The following is a 23,358-nucleotide window of genomic DNA, read 5'->3' as shown; positions in this document are numbered from 1 at the left end:
GAGCCACATCTACTGTTTTAGTGTGGTGAGATGTGTTCCACACTGGGCGTGCATACTCAGCAGCAGAGTAGCACAGCACAAGGGCAGATGTCTTCACTGTGTCTGGTTGTGATCCCCAGGTTGTGCCAGTCAGCTTTCGTATGATATTGTTTCTAGCACCCACTTTTTGCTTGATATTCAGGCAGTGCTTCTTGTAAGTCAGAGCACGGTCCAGAGTGACTCCCAGGTATTTGGGTGCACTGCAATGCTCCAGTGGGATTCCTTCCCAGGTGATCTTCAGAGCTCAGGATGCTTGTCTGTTCTTGAGATGAAAGGCACATGTCTGTGTTTTGGATGGATGAGGGATCAGTTGGTTTTCCCTGTAATAGGCAGTAAGAGTGCCTAGAGCTTCGGAAAGCTTCTGTTCTACCATTTCAAAGCTCCTTTGTAACTATGTTTAACTCCTGTGTAACTATGATGTTATTGTTTATTGTTCACGTTTTCGGTCTGTTTTTGGTTTTCTTTATTGTAATTGTTATTTGGCCTTGGCCTCATGTAAGCTGCTCCGAATCCCCATTGGGGAGATGGTGGCAGAGTAATAAATAAAGATGATGATTGTGTTGGTACGGCTGTACCAGGAGCTTCAGCTTCATTTTCTTTCTATTGAGTGTTTGCATATATTCCAAGGTCCCATGCATTTTGCAGTAAGGTGGCTTCCCTTGGTTTGCAATTATAGGGCCAATGACCTGTCTATCATTGTTAAATTTTGGTTCCACCCCTTTTTTCCAGGACTCTGGGAGGGAAAGGGAACCATTTTTAGTTCAGTCTTATAGTGGAAAGCTTAGCTACAGGCAGGGGCGGCTCGTCCATTACGTGAAGTAAGCGGTCGCAGAACACTTTTTTTTGCCAGGGGCGCAGAGGCACCTCTGTAAATGCCCCTCGACCGCCACTTGAGGAGCGCCCCCTCAGCTCACAACAGCCCTAGCAGTCTGGGGGGAGCCTCGGCTTTCTTGCCTTGCTGCCGGGCGGTCCTCTTCCCAAAGGGGCCGGGCCCTTGAGCCTCGCCTAGGCCCTCTCATTCCTGCTCCACCCGGCCACCGGGTGCGTGAGCAGAGCCAGCGCTCATTCATTCTCCGCGTTCGATCCCTTCCCCATGACCGGCCCTTTCCCAATCCCCCGGCACTCCACCTGCTTCTTTCCTCTCCCCAATCCGCAGGTGGGCCAAGGGGCGGAGCCGCCATGCCTGGCCTGCTTCGGGTCCGGAGGTGTGTCTGATGACCCCAGCGTGCACACCAAAAGTCACCTCTTCTCCTGACTTTCTCTTCAGCCATTGGGACCAAGAGAGAGAGAGAGAGAGAGAGCCCCTCCGGCTGGAGGTATCTCCCACCTCCGCTCCCTCCTTTGTTTTTGTGCCTACCTTCAGGAAAGGTGGGCATCTCCACCTCTGTCTCTCTCTCTCTCTTTTGGTCCCAATGGCTGAGGAGAAAGTCAGGAGAAGAGGTGACTTTTGGTGCACACGCCGGGGTCTTCAGGCATGCCTCCGGACCCAAAGCGGGCCAGGCAAGGGAGCAAATGCGGCAAGTGTAGTTACTGGGATGTATAGTTCACCTATAATCAAAGAGCATTCTGAACTCCACCAATGATGGAATTGAACCAAATATGGCACACAGAACTCCCACGACAAAAAGAAAATATATATCAATGATTGGTTGGGGGGGGGGGGCAAAATACTGTTTGCTTACAGTTGAAAATTACCTAGGGCTGCCTCTGGCTACAAGACGTGGATCAGTTCCATCTGTAGACAAGCTTCATTTCTCACAGCATCCGGGGGAAACAGAAGCATCTGGGGGAAACAGCTCCACATATTTCGTGGAAAACATCCAAAAGAACTCCAGCTAGAGAGTCTACAAAGCCTTGACTAGTAGGCCTACTAGGGTAACTAGAAGCAATTGGAGCTGGGAGTAGGGCCCACACCAGCAAGCATAGAAAGCAGATTGCCAGAGAGGGGTTAAAAAGGGTTTTCCTCGTAAAGGATAGAAACATTTCTCCAAGCAAGGTGCCTGTCCATTGTAGACAAGTTAAGAAGCATTTGTTTGATTTGATAAAGATCTAAGAAGTATTTGTTTGACCTGTTGAAGATCTAAGCAATAATAAAGGACTTTGTCAAACTTTTCAAGCATCTAAAGACATTTATATAGGAAAATCCTTAGGGCCTCTCAACAAGGCAACCCGGCTTCCTGTTGGGCACAAAGAGCACGTCCTATTCAAAAGACAATTATTATAGGTCCAGCGCATGACAGCACAATGATGATGATGATGATGATGATTATGGCTTTGAAAGGCAGAAGATCACAGGAGCTGTCTTCATAGAACTGTCAGCAGCCTATGATACTGTGAACCACTGCCTCCTCCTGAGAAAAATGTATAATATTACAAAGGACGACCACCTCACCCGCCTCATAGGAAACCTGCTACAAAACAGGAGCTTTTTTGTTGAGTTCCAGGGCCAGAGAAGCAGATGGCGGAAACAGAAGAACGGCCTGCCTCAGGGGAGCGTGCTTGCTCCATCCAGGTTCAACATCTACACAAATGACCAGCCACAGCCAGAAAGGACAGAGAGCTTCATCTATGCTGATGATCGTGCCATTACTGCTCAAGCAGGGAGCTTTGAGATGGTAGAACAGAAGCTTTCCGAAGCTCTAGGTGCTCTTACTGCCTATTACAGGGAAAACCAGCTGATCCCTAATCCATCTAAAATACAGACATGTGCCTTTCATCTCAAGAACAGAGAAGCATCCCGAGCTCTGAAGATCACCTGGGAAGGAATCCCACTGGAGCATTGCAGCGTACCCAAATACCTGGGAGTCACCCTGCACCGTGCTCTGACCTACAAGAAGCACTGCCCGAACATCAAGCAAAAAGTGGGTGCTAGAAACAATATCATACGAAAACTGACTGGCACAACCTGGGGATCACAACCAGATACAGTGAAGACATCTGCCCTTGCGCTGTGCTACTCTGCTGCTGAGTACGCATGCCCAGTATGGAACACATCTCACCACGCTAAAACAGTGGATGTGGCTCTGAATGAGACATGCCGCATTATCACTGGGTGTCTGCGCCCTACACCACTGGAGAAATTACACTGCTTAGCCGGTATTGCACCACCTGACATCCGCCGGGAAGTAGCAGCCAATAGTGAAAGGACCAAGGCAGAGACATCTCCAGCTCATCCCCTGTTTAGGTATCAGCCAGCACTTCAACGACTTAAATCTAGAAATAGTTTTCTAAGATCTACAGAGACACTTTCTGGAACACCCCAGCAAGCGAGAGTCCAAAAGTGGCAGGCTCAAACCCAGAACCTCAACCAATGGCTGATACCAAATGAGAGACTCCCCCCTGGGCACACAGAGGACTGGGCGACTTGGAAGGTGCTGAACAGACTGTGCTCGGGCACCACGAGATGCAGAGCCAACCTTCAGAAATGGGGCCACAAAGTGGAATCCACGACATGCGAGTGCGGAGAAGAGCAAAGCACTGACCACCTGCTGCAATGCACCCTGAGCCCTGGTACATGCACAATGGAGGACCTTCTTGCAGCAACACCAGAGGCACTCCAAGTGTCCAGATACTGGTCAAAGGACATTTAATCAACTACCAAACTCACAAATGATGTATTTTGTCTGTTTGTTTGCTTTGTTCTGTTAGAAATGTAATATAATTGACTGGTTGCCCTGACACGACAAATAAAAATCTCATCCTGACCAAGGCCAACCCTTTTGGAATCCAAACATTCTCCTTCACTTTCTGCCTCCGAAAGAGAAGAGGAAGGGGAGGAAAGGGCAGGGAAGCGGCTTGGGGAGAACTTTAGTATACGCAAGAATGGGTGATGTATAAGGATTGTACGCCTTAAATGTGTACTCACTGGCGATACTGCAAAGATGGATTAGCCAGGTTGAACTACTGCTGAATCAGCCCACCCAACAGTGCTCATTTGGCTCCCTTTAATGCGTGGCAAATTGGACTTACTTCGACGAAGCAAGCTGGAGGTGGGTGATAATTATTCCAAGTAGCAGGTGGCAGAGTAAGTTCTGATGCAGATGGTTTAGCACAGAAAAGAACAAGCATATCGCTCACTGATGCCGAAAAATGTGCTCTTTTTTTACCACTGAGAAAGAATTTTTGATTCTCAAACAATGCTGTGGTGTTTGTGACGTTTCCGGTAAGTCTCTTAAGATCGGGTTCCCTTCACAGAACCCAACGGATTGCAACAACTGAGAATACAAAAACCCTGCCAAAGATAGACTCCCTTCGGGCCCAAGCTATATACATAAAAATGTAATGTTTGCATAAGTAAGCTTTAGTTTTTTTGTCCATACTTCCTCCCATTCTTCTAATTTAATGGGACGGCCTATGTCTTGGGCCCATCTAGTCATATTAACCTTTATTTGTTCTTTTTCCGTTTCCCATGTTAATAATTGCTGGTAAGCTTTCTTGATGTGTTTTTTGTCTGTCTTTAATATTTTCTCACATATCGTATCTTCTTTTTGGAAGCCTATCAGTTTGTCTCTGTTGTAGCTTTCTCTTATTTGGTGATACTGGTACCAGGAAAGAGTGGGGTCATAAAGTTTTAGTTCTTCTTGGGTTTTAATTAGGTACCCTTGGGGTGAGTTCTTTAATATTTCTTTATATGTTAACAATGTTTCCCTGGCTGTTCCTTTAATTTGACTGGCTTCGTTAGGGGAAAACCAAAACGGTGTTTTTTTGATAAAGTTTTGTTTGAAATCAAGGAAAACTGGTACAAGCTTTTTTTCAGATGGTACCTAACACCGGAGCAGATAGCTAAATTTAGCAATGGAAAGATAGAAGGGAAGTGTTGGAAATGCCAGGGAGCCAATGGAAGCTTCATGCACATGTGGTGGGGTTGTAAAAGAATTAAAACCTTTTGGCGTCAGGTTTGCAACGAGATAGGAAAAATCCTACAAATAAAAATCAAATTAAGACCAGAATACTTCCTATTGGGAATCATAGATTTTAAGCTGGGAAACAACGAAAACAAGATTCTGTTTTATCTCTCCACAGCTGCCCGAATCCAAATAGCAAAATATTGGAAGTCGAAAGAGATACCGACGATGGAAGAATGGTTCTTAAAAATATATGACATAATGAATATAGACTTGCTGACCAATAAACTCTCAAGTAATTCAGACAAAACTAAAAATACAGATTGGGACGAATTTCTGACCTACCTCGAAAACACAAAGAATTGAAAGAAAAGAAGATCAAACAAAACAAGAAGAAGCAGAAAACAAGATATATTTACCTAACCTTCACAGACAAACGCGGAAGCTCTAGCCCTTACCCCTCAGCCTTTCCCCCACACCATTCCTTACCCCCCTTCTAACTCTCCTATCCGAAAGTGTGCAGTAAATGAAATTAAATGAAATTAAGATGAATGAATGTATACTAAACCCCCCTTCCCTCCCCGTATGTATGAATGGACTCCCTCCCTTCATTCCCTCACTTATTGTCCCTCCCCCAAAATCCTTAATGACCCCTTTTTTATATCTTTGTACTTAAAAGCTTAATAAAATTTTTTTTTAAAAAAATGTAATGTTTGTTTGTGGGATTAACATAACTCAAAAACCATTGGGCAAATTGACACCAAATTTGGACACAAGACACCTACCAGGCCAACGAGTGACCATCGCTCATAAAAACACTAAAAAGCACAACAGAAGAGACTTTAAAAAGCTAAAGGACGATACAGAAAAAAGGGAAGAGGGAGGGAAGGAAGGAAGGAAGGAAGGAAGGAAGGAAGGAAGGAAGGAAGGAAGGAAGGAAGAAGAGTAAGGGAGGGAAAGAAATACGAAAAGAGAGAAGGAAGCATGGAAGCAAAGAGCAAAGGAAGGAAGGAAAGGGATAGAGAAAGAAGAAAGGAGATAAAGGAAGGAAAAGAAAAAGGGAAGGAAAGAAAGAGGTAGAGAAGGAAGGGAGGAGAGAAGGAAAGAGAATAAGGAAAGAGGGAGTGAAGGAAGGAGAGAAAGCAGGAGAGAAGGAAAGAGAAGGAAAGATGGAATTAAAAAGGGAAGGAAGGAAGGAAGGAAGGAAGGAAGGAAGGAAGGAAGGAGGGAGGGAAAGGGAGGGAAAGAAATACAAAAAGAGAGAAGGAAGCATGGAAGCAAAGAGCAAAGGAAGGAAGGAAGGAAAGGGATAGAGAAGGAAGAAAGGAGATAAAGGAAGGAAAAGGAAAAGGGAAGGAAAGAAAGAGGTAGAGAAGGAAGGGAGGAGAGAAGGAAAGAGTATAAGGAAAGAGGGAGCGAAGGAAGGAGAGAAAGTGGGAGGGAAGGAAAGAGAAGGAAAGATGGAATCAAAAAGTGAAGGAAGGAAGGAAGGAAGGAAGGAAGGAAGGAAAGAGGTAGAGAAGAAAGAAGAGGAAGAGGGAGAGAAGGGAAGACAGAAGGAAGGATGGAAGCAAAAAGTGAAGGAAGGAAGGAAGGAAGGAAGGAAGGAAGGAAGGAAAGAGGTAGAGAAGAAAGAAGAGGAAGACGGAGAGAAGGGAAGGAAAGACAGAAAGAAGGATGGAAGCAGAAAGCGAAGGAAGGTACGAAAGAGGTAGAGAAGGAAGAAAGGAGAGGAAGAGAAGGAAAGAGGTAGAGAAGAAAGGAGAGAAAGAGGGAGGAAAGGAAAGGAAAGGAAAGGAAAGACAGAAGGAAGGATGGAACCAAAAAAGCGAAGGAAGGAAGGAGAGAAAGAGAAGGAAACAAAGGGGGAAGGAAAGAGGGAGCAAAAGAAGGAGGGAAAGAAGGAAAGAAAGAGAGAGGGAAGGTTGGCCACAGCAATGCGTGGCAAGGGACGGGCAGCCTATATAAATAAACAGGTAATGTTTGTTTGTGGGACTAACGTAACACAAAAACCACTGGACAAATTGAAACCAAATTTGGATACAATACACCTGTCAGGCCAACAAGTGACCATCACTCACAAAAACACTGAAAAACACAGCAGAAGAGACTTTAAAAGCCAAAAAAACAAAACAAAAAATACAATGCATGCGCAAAACCACACATATATATATATGCAAACACACACATAGACACAAATATATACACACACAAACACAGCAATGTGTGGCAGGGGACGGCTAGTCTTCTATATAAATAAAAATGTAATGTTAGTTTGTGGGATTAACATAACTCAAAAACCACTGGACGAATTGCTGCCAAATTTGGCCACAAGACACTAATCCAAGGAGTGACCATCAGTAAAAAAAACTTGATTTTGTCATTTGGGAGTTGTAGTTGCTGGGATTTATAGTTAACCTACAATCAAAGAGCATTCTGAACTCCACCAATGATGGATTTGAACCAAACATGGCACATAGGACTCCCATGACCAACAGAAAAAACTAGAAGGGTTGGTGGGCATTCACCTTGAGTTTGGGAGTTGTAGTTCACCTCCATCCAGAGAGCACTGTGGATTCAAACAATGATGGATCTGGACCAAACTTGGCACGAATATTCCATTTTCCCAAATATGAACACAGATGGAATATGGGAGAAATAGACCTTAACATTTGGGAGTTGTGGTTACTGGGATTTATAGTTCACCTCCCATCAAAGAGCATTCTGAACCCCACCAACGACAGAATTGGGGCAAACTTCCCACACAGAACCCCCATGACCAACAGAAAATACTTAAGGCCATTCAGTCCAACTCCTTTCACCAGGGAAAATAAACGTAATCAAAGCCCTCCTGACAAAGAGCCATCCAGCCATAGATATAGATAGATATGATTCACACGCACAAATATAGTATCATAGATTTGAAAGGGACCCCTAAAGAAGGACAACTGCATGTTCCAGAGTAGGCAAACCAGACAATCTCCACCTCAACACTCAGAAAGAAATATCAAGAAGTACTGTTTACCCACAAGCAGAAAGAAATTACATATATTAGAAACTAACACTCTCATTACTTTATTTTCCAGATCAATAGACTGTGCCACAGCAATGCGTGGCAGGGGGTTCTGTGTGGGAAGTTTGCCCCAATTCTGTCGTTCGTGGGGTTCAGAATGCTCTTTGATTGTAGGTGAACTGTAAATCCCAGTGACTACAACTCCCAAATGTCAAGGTCTATTTCCTCCAAACTCCACCAGTGTTCATATTTGGGCATATTGAGTGCTTGTGCCAAGTTTGGTCCAGATCCATCATTGTTTGAGGTGAACTACAACTCCCCAACTCAAGGTCAATGCCCACCAAACTCTTCCAGTATTTCCTGTTGGTCATGGGAGTTCTGTGTGCCAAGTTTGGTTCAATTCCATTGTTGATGGAGGTCAGAATGCTCTTTGATTGTAGGTGAACTATAAATCCCAGCAACTACAACTCCCAAATGACAAAATCATAATTTTTGAGTGATGGTCACTCCTTGTGTTGTGAGATGTTTTGTTGCCAAATTTGGTGTGATTTCGTTCATTGGTTCTTTTGTTTTTAAGGCACTCATTATGCACAGAGCATTTATAGATATATAGATATACACACACAAAACAAATATACACTGACTGGGCCACAGCAACGCGTGGCTGGGGACAGCTAGCATAGATACAAATCTCAGGGATTCACCAATAGCACCAACTTATTCTAATCCCTATTTTGATGCATTCGCTGATGGTGTGCCATGAGTACAAGTACACAACAGGGAAGAAGTTAGCCCCCTGCACATTTAGATTACATTATCATGTTAATTTTTTTCTCAATGCCAAAGAGATGTGGAACGAATCTACCATGGGAGTTTAAGAGGAGAGAACATTGCCTTTCACATGATATTTTGCCCCATACACTTGTACCCAGACCTTTAACATGTAAGAAATGTATCTAAACCGGGCATGGGTAAACTTCAGCCCTCCAGGTGTGTTGGACTTCAACTCCCACAATTCCTAACAGTTGGTCACAAAGCAAATTAACTTACAGGTTACTGTATTTCATCGCATAATAGTCGCACCCCCAATTTTTTGGGTGGCAAAATTGGTATTTTCGTGTTCCTCACATAAGAGTCGCAGAGCCATTTGGGACTCCTTCCTTCCAATTTAAAGTTAAATTTGAAGGTCTAATGAAGGCATGAGCAAACTTTTATGCTCCACGTGTTTTGGGCTTCAATTCCCACAATTCCTAACAGCTGGTCACAAAGCAAGTTAACTGACGGGTTAATTGTGCTTCATTGCATAATAGTTACACCCCCAATATTTGGGGGTGGCAAGATTGGTATTTTCGTGTTTCTTGCATAAGAGTTGCAGAGCCATTTGGGACTCCTTCCTTCCAATTTAAAGGTAGATTTGAAGGTCTAATACAGCCATGGGCAAACTTTGGCTCTCCGGGTGTTTTGGACTTCAACTTCCACAATTCCTAACAGCTGGTCACAAAGCAAGTTAACTGACAGGTTAACTGGATTTCAGCACATAATAGTTGCACCCCCTTTTTTTGAGTTTCAAGATTGATAATTTTTGTGTTTCTCACATAAGAGTCGCAGAGCCATTTGGCTCCTTCTTTGGACTTCGTTTCAGACTTAGGTTAAACTTGAGCGAGGGCCAGCTAAATGACCTTAGAGAGCCGTATCTGGCCCTCGGGCCTTAGTTTGAGAACCCCTGATGTAGTCAGTCAATCCATCCATCAATCTTTATTATTGGGTTGTTGTGTGTTTTCCGGGCTGTATGGCCATATTCCAGAAGCATTCTTTCCTGACGTTTTGCCTGCATCTAATAATTACCATGTCCGACTTCACAGTGAAGCCATTGACATCCACAAGCATGTGGACAATTTCGACAGAAAGGAAGAAACCATGAAAATAAATACAACCTGGCTACCAGTATTAAAAAAACTCTAAAATCATAACAGTAAATAAAGAACACTCAAAGCAGAGGAACTCCAGACAAGAAACAATCCTAGAATCAAAGAGTTGGAAGAGACCTCCTGGGCCATCCAGTCCAACCCCCTGCCAAGAAGCAGGAATATTGCATTCAAAGCACCCCCGACAGATGGCCATCAAGCCTCTGTTGAAAAGCTTCCAAAGAAGGAGCCACCACACTCCGGGGCAGAGAGTTCCACTGCTGAACGGCTCTCACAGTCAGGAAGTTCTTCCTCATGTTCAGATGGAATCTCCTTTCTTGTAGTTTGAATCCAATCAGGGACAGCTAATCACCTTTCAACAAAGGATTCCCCCAGGCAGTAAGAAGCCACACCTTGAAACTGCTAGGCCATTAAATGCTAATCAGGATGGCCAATGGAAACATTCACACCTATTTCAAACAGACAAGAGTTCTTTCTCCCATCCTGGACATTTCACAGATATATAAACCCATTTTTCCTAGTTTCCAACAGACCTCACATCATCTAATAATAATTAATAATAATAAACTTTATTTATACTCTGCCACATAAAAATTCATGGAAGTAGACACTTGAAACCATGAAACGAGACAACCGGAAAAATCTCACAGACAAAACTGGAACTTGGCAAGAACTTGGTACATGAAACTAAGAGCACCTCACATCATCTAATAATAATAAATTTATTTCTTTATTATTTATTTAGAACTTTTAGAACTTCTCAACCTCCGCAGAGGGACTCAGGCCGGTTCACAACAAAAGATTCATAAACAATAGTTTAAAATATCACATCACATAATGCACTAATACATAAAATACATTAAAATACAATCATATATAAATAAACTTTATAAACTTTATTTAGTATAAATAAACTTTATTTATACCCCACCACATAAAAAGGAATGAAAGTAGACACTTGAAACCATGAAATGAGACAACGGGAAAAATCTCATAGATAAAACAGGAGCTTGGCAAGAACTTGATACATGAAAATAAGAGCACCTCACATCATCTAATAATAATACATTTATTAATTTATTATTTATTTAGAACTTTTATATACTTGTCTTCTCAACCTCCGCAGAGGTTGAGAAGATTCACAAACAATAGTTTAAAATATCACATCACATAATGCACTAATACATAAAATACATAAAAATACAATCATATATAATAATAAACTTTATTTATACCCCACCACATAAAAAGTCATGGAAGTAGACACTTGAAACCATGAAATGAGACAACAGGAAAAATCTCATAGATAAAACAGGAGCTTGGCAAGAACTTGGTACATGAAACTAAGAGCACAAGACAATGATCAATTTCCAGCGTTGACCCAAATGAGGCAACATTTGCCCATGCATCAATATAAACCCGATTTTTCAAGTTGCCAACAGACCTCACAACCTGTGGGGATGCCTGCCATAGATGCAGGCGAAATGTCAGGAGAGAATGTAAGTAATGCTACCCCTCTATTCTGCTCTGGTTAGACCACACCTGGAATATTGTGTCCAATTCTGGGCACCACAATTCAAGAGAGATATTGACAAGCTGGAATGTGTCCAGATGAGGGCGACTCAAATGATCAAGGGTCTGGAGAACAAGCCCTATGAGGAGGGGCTTAAGGAGCTGGGCATGTTTAGCCTGAAAAAGAGAAGGCTGAGAGGAGACATGATAGCCATGCATAAATATGTGAGAGGAAGCCACAGGGAGGAGGGAGCGATATTATTTTCTGCTTCTTTGGAGACTAGGACGCGGAACAATGGCTTCAAACTACAAGAGAGGAGATTCCATCTGAACATGAGGAAGAACTTCCTGACTGTGAGGGCCGTTCAGCAGTGGAACTCTCTGCCCCGGAGTGTGGTGGAGGCTCCTTCTTTGGAAGCTTTTAAACAGGGGCTGGATGGCCATCTGTCAGGGGTGATTTGAATGCAATATTCCTGCTTCTTGGGAGAATGGGGTTGGACTGGATGGCCCATGAGGTCTCTTCCAACTCTAGGATTCTATGATTCTATGAATGCTTCTGGAACATGGCCATACAGCCCGGAAAATACACAACAACCCAGTGATTCTGGCCGTAAAAGCCTTCGACAATCATTATTACGCTGCAAAGACACAATTTGCTCAGCGAAAAAAGTGCACAACAAAGAACAGATGGGAAGCAATGGCTCCAGGGATCTTTCTTACCTTCCAGCAAGTCTCTTGCCAGACCTGGTTCTGCCCCCGTGGACCGAACAAAGTCTGACAGGACAGCGTCCATATCAAGAGTCATGGGATCATGTGGAGGCGCTGCGATGTGTGCAGCCGTGGCGGGATTGGGCAGCAAGCTACAAGACATCCATCTGCAAAGAAAAAATAGTAAGCAACTCTGTAAATAAAGCTACCAATGCATGTTCCGTCATCTTTCGAAATATCGTCAATTTAAATATGGCAAAATAAAAACAGAAGGTCATGATTATCATTTCTGAAGACTCCGGTTGCATAGCTACAATGGTGACTCAATTGCAATTCGGTACAAATATTCACCCAAAACGATCATAAGACACATTCTGTACCTTTGATCCCACTACGTTTTATTATTCCTCGGTGAAAAAAATAAATCACAACATGAATTCCCATAGTCAATAAGTGTGCAAAGGAGTTCCTCCACCAAAATGAAGTCCAGTATTGCCTGGCTGGCCGAAATCTTTGCCAGGTACATGCATCTATACTTAGATATCAATTTATAATTACTACTAGCTGTCCCCGCCACGCGTTGCTGTGGCCAACCTTGCCTCCCTTTTTCTCTCCTTCTTTCTTTCTCTCCTTCCTTCCCTCCCTCTTTCCTTCATTCCCTCTTTTCCTTTCCCTTCTTTCTTGCTTCTCTACCTGTTTCTTTTCTCACTTCCTTTGCTCTTTGGTTCCATCCTTCCTTCTCAGAGGTAATTTTCAACAGTAAGCAAACAGTATTTTGGCGCCCCCCCCCCCCCCCAAACCAATCATTGATATATATTTTCTGTTTGTCGTGGGAGTTCTGTGTGCCATATTTGGTTCAATCCCATCATTGGTGGAGTTCAGAATGCTCTTTGATTGTAGGTGAACTATACATCCCAGTAACTACACTTGCCGCACTTGCTCCCTTGCCTGGCCCGCTTGGGGTCCGGAGGCGTGCCTGAAGACCCCGGCGTGTGCACCAAAAGTCACCTCTTCTCCTGACTTTCTCCTCAGGCATTGGGACCGAGAGGGAGAGAGAGAGAGAGAGAGAGAGAGAGAGAGAGAGAGAGAGAGAGAGAGAGAGAGAGAAACAGAGGTGGAGATGCCCACCTTTCCTGACAGTAAGCGCAAAAACAAAGGAAGGAGCAGAGGTGGGAGATACCTCCAGCCGGAGGGGCTCTCTCTCTCTCTCTCTCTCTCTCTTGGTCCCAATGGCTGAAGAGAAAGTCGGGAGAAGAGGCGACTATTGGTGCGCACGCTGGGGTCTTCAGACACGCCTCCGGACCTGAAGCGGGCCAGGCGTGGCGGCTCCGCCCCTTGGCCCACCCACGGATTGGGGAGAGGAGAGGAGGCGGGTGGAGCGCCGGGGGATCGGGAAAGGGAGCCGGTCATGGGGAAGGGATCGAACTTGGAGAACGATTGAGTGCCGGCTCTGCTCGCGCACCCGGTGGCCGGGTGGAGCAGGAACGAGGGGGGCTAGGCGAGGCTCAAGGGCCCAGCCCCTTTGGGAAGAGGATCACCCGGAAGCGAAGCAAGAAAGCCAAGGCTCCCCCCGGACTACTACGGCTGTTGTGAGCTGAGGGGCGCTCCTCAAGTGGTGGTCGAGGGGCAGAGGCGCCTCTGCGCCCCGGCAAAAAAAGTGTTCTGTGACCGCTTACTTTGCATAATGGACGAGCCGCCCTTGCTCCTTGTCCCTTTCCTTCCTTCCCTCCCTCTTTCTCTCTTTTGTTCCTTCTCTTCTTCCTTCTCTTTTTCACTTTATTTCATTCTCTCCCTCTTTCTCTCCTTCCTTCCTTCTCGACCCTTCTTTCTTTCCTTCCTTCTTTCCTTCCCTCTTTCTCCCCCTTTGTAGATAGTTTGAGAAATGATGAACCTATTTGGAAACAGCACGTTATTTGAGAACACAGAGATGCTGGACCACTCCAAGAGACACCATGTCAAGCTACACAGAGAAGCCACTGAAATCCACAAGAAGCATGTTTACAATTTGAACAGAAAGGAGGAAATCCTGAAAATGAACAAAATCTGGCTACCAGTGTTAAGAAAACTCTAAAATCAGGACAGCAAATACAGAACAACACTCTGAAAACAGGGGAATTCCAGACTGGAGACAATCAGGGCCAGCGAACGCCTTCCAACAAAGAATTCCCCCAGACATGAAGCAGCCAGGCCTTGAAGCTGCAAGGCTTTGCAATGCTAATCAGGATGATTTCCACACAGCCCAGAAAACTCACAGCAACCCAGTGATTCCAGCCATTAAAGCCTTCAACAATATATTATTATTGCTATATTAAGGTAAGTAAAGGTAAAGGTAGTCCCCTGACATTAAGTCCAGTCATGTCTGACTCTGGGACTCTGGTGCTCGTCTCCATTTCTAAGCCAAAGAGCCAGCGTTGTCCGTAGACACCTCCAAGGTCATGTGGCCGGCATGACTGCATGGAGCGCTGTTACCTTCCCGCCGGAGCGGTACCTATTGATCTACTCACATTTGCATGTTTTCGAACTGCTAGGTTGGCAGAAGCTAGGGCTGACAGCGGAGGCTCACGCCGCTCCCCGGAATCGAACCTGAGACCTTTCGATCAACAAGCTCAGCAGCTCAGTGCTTTAACCCACTGCGCCACCGGGGGCTCCTTATTATTATTATTATTATTATTACTATTATTATTATTACTTATTATTATTGCTATATTATTATTATTATTAATATTATTAGGTTACTCCATGCCTAGATGCTCCATTATCATTGGTATCCAGTTTTTCTTCTTCCTCCTCTGAAGGGTCATGCTCAGTACCACTCTCCTCCATCGAAGCAGAACTGCTACTATTAGGAGTACAGTTTTCCTCGCAAGCTTGATCTGGCTCTTTATGGTCTTCCTCAAAAGCATTTTGCAGTGGTGGTGGTGGTTGCTCTTTTATTAGAGAGGTCCGAGACACTAGCACCCTCAGACTCTTACAGAGCCTGATTGGGGCCTCTGTCCTGAGCAGAATAATCATAGTAATCAGGAGAATGAGGAACATGATCCCCACTGCAATTCCCAGGTTGCTGATGCTTCCCATATTGAAAGCATGCGCTGATTGCCAGCCACTGGCTCCTTCCTCTTTGAAAGGATAGCCTTGAGAGGCTTGGTCTCATTGCAGCACTACATGTCTCCCGGTTGCATCACAATCAAGGCCAGAAGCAACCTGACAACATGCCTGACATAACCATTTATTTCTGCACCAAAGAGTTGCTCATTTCCCTAGTCTATATATATATATAAATATAAATGCTCTGTGCATAATGAGTACCTTAAAAACAAAAGAACCAATGAACGAAATCACACCAATTTTGGCAACAAAACGTCTCACAACACAAGGAGTGACCATCTCTCGAAAAATTACGATTTTGTCATTTGGTAGTTGTAGTTGCTGGGATTTATAGTTAGCCTATAATCAAAGAGCATTCTGAACTCCATCAATGATGGACTTGAACCAAACTTGGCACATAGAACTCCCATGACCAACAGAAAATACTGGAAGAGTTTGGTGGGCATTGACCTTGAGTTTGGGAGATGTAGTTCACTTACATCCAGAGAGCACTGTGGACTCAAACAACGATGGATCTGGACCAAATTTGGCACGAATACTCAATATGCCCAAATATGAACACAGAGTTTGGGGAAAATAGTCCTTGACATTTGGGAGTTGTAGTTACTGGGATTTATAGTTCACCTACAATCAAAGAGCGTTCTGAACCCCAGAATTGGGCCAAACTTTCTACACGGAATCCCCATGGCCAACAGAAAATACTTAAGACCATCCGGTCCAACTCCCTTCACTAGGGCAAGAAAACATATTCAAAGCTCTCCTGACAAAGAGCCATCCAGCCATAGATATAGATAGATATATATGATTCACACACACACAGAGAGATATAGTATCATAGATTTGAAAGGTGGTCAATGATACGTTGCATGTTTCAGAGTAGGCAAACCAGACACTCTCCACATCAACACTGAGAAAGAAACAACAAGAAGTACTGTTTACTCACAAGCATAAAGAAATTACATATATTAGAAACCAACACTTTCTCATTACTTTATTTTCCAGATCAACAGACGGCCACAGCAACGTATGGCAGGGGACAGCTAGTGATAGTATAAAACTACAATAGAGTCTCACTTATCCAACATAAATGGGCCGGCAGAACATTGGATAAGTGAAAATGTTGGGTCATAAGTAAGGATTAAGGAAAAGCCTATTAAACATCACATTATGTTATGGTGTTACAAATTATGCACCAAAACATCAGGTTTGAAATCCAAAACACCTGGAAGAGTTGGGAACACGCTGATTTAAACGTCTCTAGAATCCCATAATGAGTGCAACAACAAGGCACCACCACACACAAGACACAAGAGGGAGGACAAAGGGCAAAACGACAAGGTTTGGCCCAAGGCAAGGGCATGAGGGAATCAGAGAAACACGCACCCTCACTCACACAAGGCTGGACAGTGGAAAGCCTCCACTGTATATTATATTTTGCCTTTGCTGCCACCAATTATTTCTTTAAGGTTGCTTTTACTATCACCTTTTTATTGTTCCATAGGCCACCTCCTTCAATGGAATGTTTAAAAAGCCACACAAAGACTTCAGTTGGAATAAAACAGGAATATTTTGAAGAGTCAATATACGTAAGGGTTTCAAATAACTTGTCAGGCTTCACTTCGTACAGAGGATTGTACTTTTATCTTGAGTTTCTTAAAACAAAGTTCCACACATAGGAATGCAAACAGGATCTTTTAAACCTTTGGAATCTCCCTTCCTCTCACAGCACTCTAATCACTATAGAGGCCTATTAACTATTATCTGCAAAGAGGTATCTTTCATATAACAAGCAGTTCTCAAATCCCTTCCTTCCTTCCCCCTTCAAAATTCCTGACTATTTTCTTCAATACCAAACTCCTAACTGCACTAAAATGGCTGCCTCAGCTTCTTTCCTTTGTCTCTGGCTCCGTCCATCTCCAGTTTCTAAGCTTTTCCCTCCAATTCCATCAGCCAATCTGTCTGTCCTTCTGGCTAAGAGGCTCCCTGATCACCCCTTAGCTCTCCTTAGCTTTTGCAAGCTGAGCCTGTTTTCTGACTTTACACCAACCCTTTAAGGTAGGCCAATACATTACAATGAGCATAGAGGAATGGCAACACTGGAAAACCAAAGTTTGCTAACCTCTGGTATTGGTCAATTGTCTCCCCTGAATCTCACCCCTGGACCTGGGTGGATCTGTGTTGCAAGGGCTTGGCTTGCGCCTTCCAGCCTAGCAGAATGGGGCTGGATTGGATAGGGGTTCTCTTGTGTTTCTAGTATTTCATGCCTCTAGTTATCCTTGCGTGTGTTAAAAGAGGAGGAGGAGAAGGTCAGAAGGGCAAGTTGCTGCAAGGCTGTCAGGGGTAAAAGGAGGAGGAGGAAGAAGAGAGAGAGCATGTAGTAGAGAAAAAGGAAGGGAGAAGGAAGAGAGAGGGAGGATCTGGAGCAAAGTGTGTTGTGTGTGCAGGAGGAACACCAGGGGTTCTTGGTAGACACTGATTATCTAGATCCAGCACAGTCTGGCTTTAAGTCAGGACATGGCACTGAAACAGCCTTGGTCGCCTTAGTAGATGATCTACGCCGGGAGCTGGACACGGGGAGTTGTGTCCCTGTTGGTTCTGCTGGACCTCTCAGTGGCCTTCAATATTGTTGACCATGATATCCTTCTGGGACGCCTCACAGAAATGGGACTTGGAGGTACTGTTCTGCACTAGCTCCAGTCCTTCCTGGAGGGTCGGTCTCAGAAGGTGCTACTGGGTGACACCTGTTCGACTCCACAACTGTTGTCTTGTGGAGTCCCTCAGGGTTCAGTACTGTCCCCAATGTTATTTAAAATCCACATGAAGCCGCTGGGGGAGATCATCTGGAGTTTTGGAGTAAGGTGTTATCTGTATGAAGATGACATCCAAATCTGTCACTCCTTTCCACCTGTTACTAAGGAGGCTGTTCAGTCCTTGAATCGGTGCTTGGCTGCTGTGTCGGACTGGATGAGGGCTAACAAATTGAAATTGAATCCAGACAAGACAGAGGTTCTCCTGGTCAGCTGAAAGACCAAACAGGGCATAGGGTTACAGCCTATGTTGGATGGGGTTTCACTCCCCCTGAAGATGCAGGTTCGCAGCTTGGGTGTGATCTTGGATTCATTGCTGAACCTGGATCCCCAGGTCTCAGCAGTGGCCAGGAGAGGCTTTGGACAGTTAAAGCTTGTGCGCCAGCTGCGCCCGTACCTTGGGAAGTCTGATCTGGCCACGGTGGTCCATGCTCTGGTTACATCCTGAATAGATTACTGCAACGCACTCTACGCGGGGTTGCCTTTGAAGACTGTTCAGAAACTTCAACTAGTCCAACGGGCGGCAGCCAGATTGCTCACTAGAGCCTCGTACAGGGAGCATACCACCCAGGCCTGTAGCGAGGGGGTGGTTTTAGGGGTTCAAACCCCCCCCCCCGAAATGTTTCAGATTTTTTTAAAAAAACTGGTTTTCTCATGAATTTTAACTGGTTAACCAAATCCCCATGCTAAGTCTATGAGATGCAAAAAATCAAGATTCCCTCCAGAACTGCAAGCACTATCTCAGGCAAATATTGGCAATTTATTCACACTGTCATTACTTGCAGCAATAGCCGATGTAGTGAAGCAACCAAGTTGGGTGTGTGTGTGTTGAATGCTCTCATTAAGGGGGCCAGACTTGGTGGAGGTGGTTGACAGGGGTGGAGCTGCAGGCTATTGAAGGTTGCTCTGCTCCCTGCTGTGCTCTTTGCTTCAGTGTGAGCTAGGAGGCAGGTTTCAACCCCCCCCCCCCCCCGAAATTTTCAACCCTCCCCAAAATGTTCACCCCCCCCCGAAATTTTCCACCCCCCCCCCCCGCCAAAATTGTCAACCCTCCCCGAAATTTTTTTCTGGCTACGGCCCTGATACCACCCCCCTGTTACGTCAACTCCACTGGCTGCCGGTCCATTTCCGAGCACAATTCAAAGTGCTGGTCTTGGCCTATAAAGCCCTATACGACTCTGGCTCAGCTTACTTGTCTGAACGTATCTCCCTCTACGTTCCACTTCGTAGTCTAAAATCTGCCAGGGAGGCCCTACTCTCAGTCCCACCAGCTTCACAAATGCAGCTGGTGGGTACGAGGGACTGGGCCTTCTCGGTGGTGACCCCCCCAGCCTGTGGAATTCGCTCCCCAGCGAAATTAGATCAGCGTCCTCCCTCCTTTCTTTCAGAAGAATGAAGACGTGATTGTGGAACCAGGCTTTTGGCTAATGGATATAACGGCACCTGAACAGTGAATTGGAGCAGACAGTTGTTATAATGGAAATGCCTTTATGATTGGATAATTAATGTTGTTTTAATGTATTAGAATCATAGAATCATAGAATCAAAGATTGGAAAAGACCTCCTGGGCCATCCAGTCCAACCCCATTCTGCCAAGAAGCAGAAATATTGCATTCAAATCACCCCTGACAGATGGCCATCCGGCCCTTGTTTAAAAGCTTCCAAAGACGGAGCCTCCACCACACTCCGGGGCAGAGAGTTCCACTGCTGAACGGCTCTGACAGTCAGGAAGTTCTTCCTCATGTTCAGATGGAATCTCCTCTCTTGTATTGTATTGTATGATTTTATTTTGCCTTTATAATTGTAATTATTGCGGCATCAAATTGTTGCTATTGTTAGCTGCTCTGAGTCTCCCTGCGGGGTTGAGAAGAGCGGGGTAGAAATGCTGTAAATAAATAAATAAAATAAATAAAGGGGGAGGGAGTCCTCCATCCACCTGACCAAGTAAGGCGACAAGCCTTCTCTCCCCACTTTCCTTCCTTCCAGCCAGGAACCCCCCCCCCCCCCACGGCCCCTCAATATGGAAACAAGGCTGGGTTGGAGAGAAGTCTCCAAAGCAAGACAGCGAGGCTCTGTGAGCACCAAGAGCAGAGAGAGAAAGAGGAGGAGAGGCATCACGTTTCCTTTTCCCCTCCCTTCTTTTTTCATCCTAACTGAGTACGGTTGGTGGCTGAATGAACCAGAGGATGGTTGATCCTAATTATGTGGTGTTAGTCCAAGTTGTTTAGGTCTCTGACAGGTAGACAGAAGAAAAAGGAGGCGCCAGGTTGTGGGCCAAGTGTTTAGTATTTAACGTGATGTTTTTAAAGAAAAAAGGGTATTTAACTCTATAGTATTAGTTTAACTCTATAGTATTAGTTGTCTGTGTGCACTCAGAAGAAGACCTACAAGCCACTCTAAACACCTTTGCAGAAGCTTACGAGAAGCTCGACTTATAATTAATCATCCAGAAAGTGCTGTTCCAGCAGTCACCAGCCAATCCCTCTCCAATGCCAGAAATACAGCTTAATGGGGGAACATTAGAAAATGTTGACCATTTCCGCTCCTTTGGCAGCCACCTCTCAACAAAAGTCAACATTGACACTGAAATTCAACACTGCCTGAGCTCTGCAAGTGCAGCATTTTTCGGAATGAAGCAGAGAGTGTTTGAGGACCGGAACATCCGTAGGGAGACCAAGGTGCTTGTTTATAAAGCTATTGTCCTCCCAACCATGCTACACACCTGCGAGACATGGATTATCTACAGATGTCACATGGAACTCCTGGAATGATTCCATCAGCGTTGCCTCTGGAAAATCCTGCAAATCTCTTGGGAAGACAAGTGGACAAATATCAGTGTGCTGGAAGAAGCAAAGACCACCAGCATTGAAGCGATGGTTTTCCGCCATTAACTCTCCTGGACCGGCCACGTTGTCCGGATGCCCGACATCGATTTTCTCAGTCACCCACACTTTTTCTATGAGCTGGTGGAGTTGGTGTGTCAGCTCGGGTCCTCCCTTTTCAAAGATTTCAGCAGGGATCCCATCCGGTCCGCTGGCTTTGTTATTCTTCTGTTGGCTGATGGCATTGCTGACTTCTTCCAAACTGGGCAGTGCTGCAAGCTCATCCCTGGTTTGTTGTTGCGGGATTTGTGAGAGGACCTCTTCGGCCACATTGGAGCTGCGGTTTAGGAGGCTTTGGTAGTGTTCTTTCCAACGTAGTGCAATTGAGTTTTGGTCCTTCAGGAGTTTGGTTCTGTCTGATGAGCGTAGAGGCTGTATGCCATGGTTTCTTGGTCCATAGATGACCTTTGTGGCTTTGAAAAATCCTTGAGCATTATGGGTATCTGCCCGGTGTTGGATTTCTTCAGCCTTCTTTGTCCACCAGATGTTCTTGAGTTCTCTTGTCCTTCTTTGGACCTCAGCTTTTGTGCTGGCGTAGATCTTTTTCTTAGCAGCACAGTTGATGTCTCTCTGTCATGTTTGGAAGGCTTTCCTTTTCTTATCAATTAGCTGTTGGATCTCGATGTCATTTTCATCAAACCAATCTTGATGTTTCTTGGCTTGGTATCCAATAGTTTCTTCGCAGGCTTGGATGATGGAGGTCTTCAGTTTGTTCCAATGTTCCTCAACATTTTCGGGTTTTACTGTGGGTAGATGGTCCTTGAGTGCTGTTTGGAGATGGGCTCATCTGGAGGGCTCCTGAAGGGCTTGGGTGTTCATTTTGCGCCTTGTCTTTCTTCCTTGGAGTCTGCGCTTGGGGGTGATCTTGATAGCCATCGTGGATCGGATTAGCCTGTGGTCGGTCCAACAGTCATCAGCACCTGTCATGGCTCTTGTGAGGAGCACATCACGGCGATCTCTGGCGCGTGTGATTGCGTAGTCTAAGAGGTGCCAGTGCTTTGACCGGGGGAAGCCCTGGCCCTTGAGCACTCCAGTTAGAGGTCAGCTGTGACCAGCAGTGCTGTAGAATTCACAAATTGAGGGTGAAAAGAAGAAACATACTAAGAGGAGGAAGACATGTCAAGTCAACCCTGACTGGGACCACCTTCCACCTGGAAACCAATGTACCCACTGTGGAAGAGCATGTGGATCAAGAATAGGGCTCCACAGCATGTATCCACCGCTAAGACACTGCATTTGGAGGGCCATCATCCTTGAGCTATGAGGGATCGCCTAAGTGTAGCCTGAAAAAAGATGGATTTGCTTTCCAAGCATTTTCAGTTTTTGACCGTGTCCTAATCTGTAATAGCAATTTTGCAATAACGTAATTTGGATAGAAAATAAGACGAACGGGCCGGCATCCTGCTTGTCCCAAGGGTTAAGCAGATGCCTTTAGGAAGTCCACATCAAAAGGCATGAGGCATCATATTAAAAAAGAATACCGTGGCCGTGGTACAATATTGAATCCATCCCCTTATGCATATTTCATTCGGAGATTTTTCTGAAGACGTAGGAAATCCAATTTCCTGCGCACAATGATGGGGTTGTTCTCAGCACAGGCGAAGCGATAGATGTTCAGCAACTTAATGCCAGCTGCCTGTACCATCCATCCCGTTGCTGAGGAAAGAACAATCAGACCAGTATGCGGCCGTGACTCACTGGGAACCGTCTGTAGGAAGCTAATGGAACCTACAGTCAGAGCTGGGGAAAGGCAAGCACGACCGTGTTTCTAGGAAGATAATGGAATATATTTTACGTATACCTGTGTGGGCCTGATTCATATCGCTAGTCTCGACAACGGCAGACCCACTGATGAGTGAGATAGAGCAGTGGTTCTCAACCTTCCTAATGCCGTGACCCCTTAATACAGTCCCTCATGTGGTGGTGACCCCCAACCATAACATTGCTTTGTTGCTACTTCATAACAGTCATTTTACTACTGTTATAAATCATAATGTAAATATCAGATATGCAAGATATATTTTCATTCACTGGACCAAACTGGGCACAAATACCCAATGCACCTACATGTAAATGCTAGTGTGGTTGGGGGAGGATTGATTTTGTAATTTGGGAGTTGTAGTTGCTGGGATTTAAACTTCACCTACAATCCAAGAGCATTCTGAACTGCACCAGCAATGCATTTGAACCTAATTTGCCATACAGAACACCCATGACCAATGGAAAACACTGGAAGGGTTTGGTGGGTATTGACCTTGAGTTTGGAGTTGTAGTTCACCTATATCCAGAGAGCACTGTGGACTTATGCAATGGTGGATCTGGACCAAACTTGGCACAAATACTCAATATGCCCAAACGTTAACACTGGTGGAGTCTGGGGAAAATAGATCTTGACATTTGGGAGTTGTAGTTGCTGGGATTTATAGTTCATTACAATCAAAGAACATTCTGAACTCCACCAACGATAGAATTGGCTCAAACTTCCCACATGGAATCCCCATGACCATCAGAAAATACTGTGTT

At 44.9% G+C, this 23,358-nt stretch overlaps 1 protein-coding gene across 2 annotated transcripts in view; it reads right to left on the bottom strand.

The window, feature by feature from the left end:
- Positions 1-23,358, bottom strand: part of OTUD7A (OTU deubiquitinase 7A) — a 231,530-nt gene that overhangs the window by 105,009 nt on the left and 103,163 nt on the right. For both annotated transcript variants that reach the window (XM_067471243.1, XM_060755795.2), the window contains exon 4: positions 12,054-12,208. In XM_067471243.1, coding sequence (XP_067327344.1) covers positions 12,054-12,204 — 151 coding nt within the window. In that variant the 5' untranslated portion in view covers positions 12,205-12,208. The remainder of the gene's footprint in view (positions 1-12,053; positions 12,209-23,358) is intronic.

The sequence above is a fragment of the Anolis sagrei genome, chromosome 9, assembly GCF_037176765.1.
Source record: "Anolis sagrei isolate rAnoSag1 chromosome 9, rAnoSag1.mat, whole genome shotgun sequence".
NCBI lineage: Eukaryota > Metazoa > Chordata > Lepidosauria > Squamata > Dactyloidae > Anolis > Anolis sagrei.
Note: the sequence above shows the minus strand (reverse complement) of the source record. Positions and strands in the feature narration are given on the sequence as shown.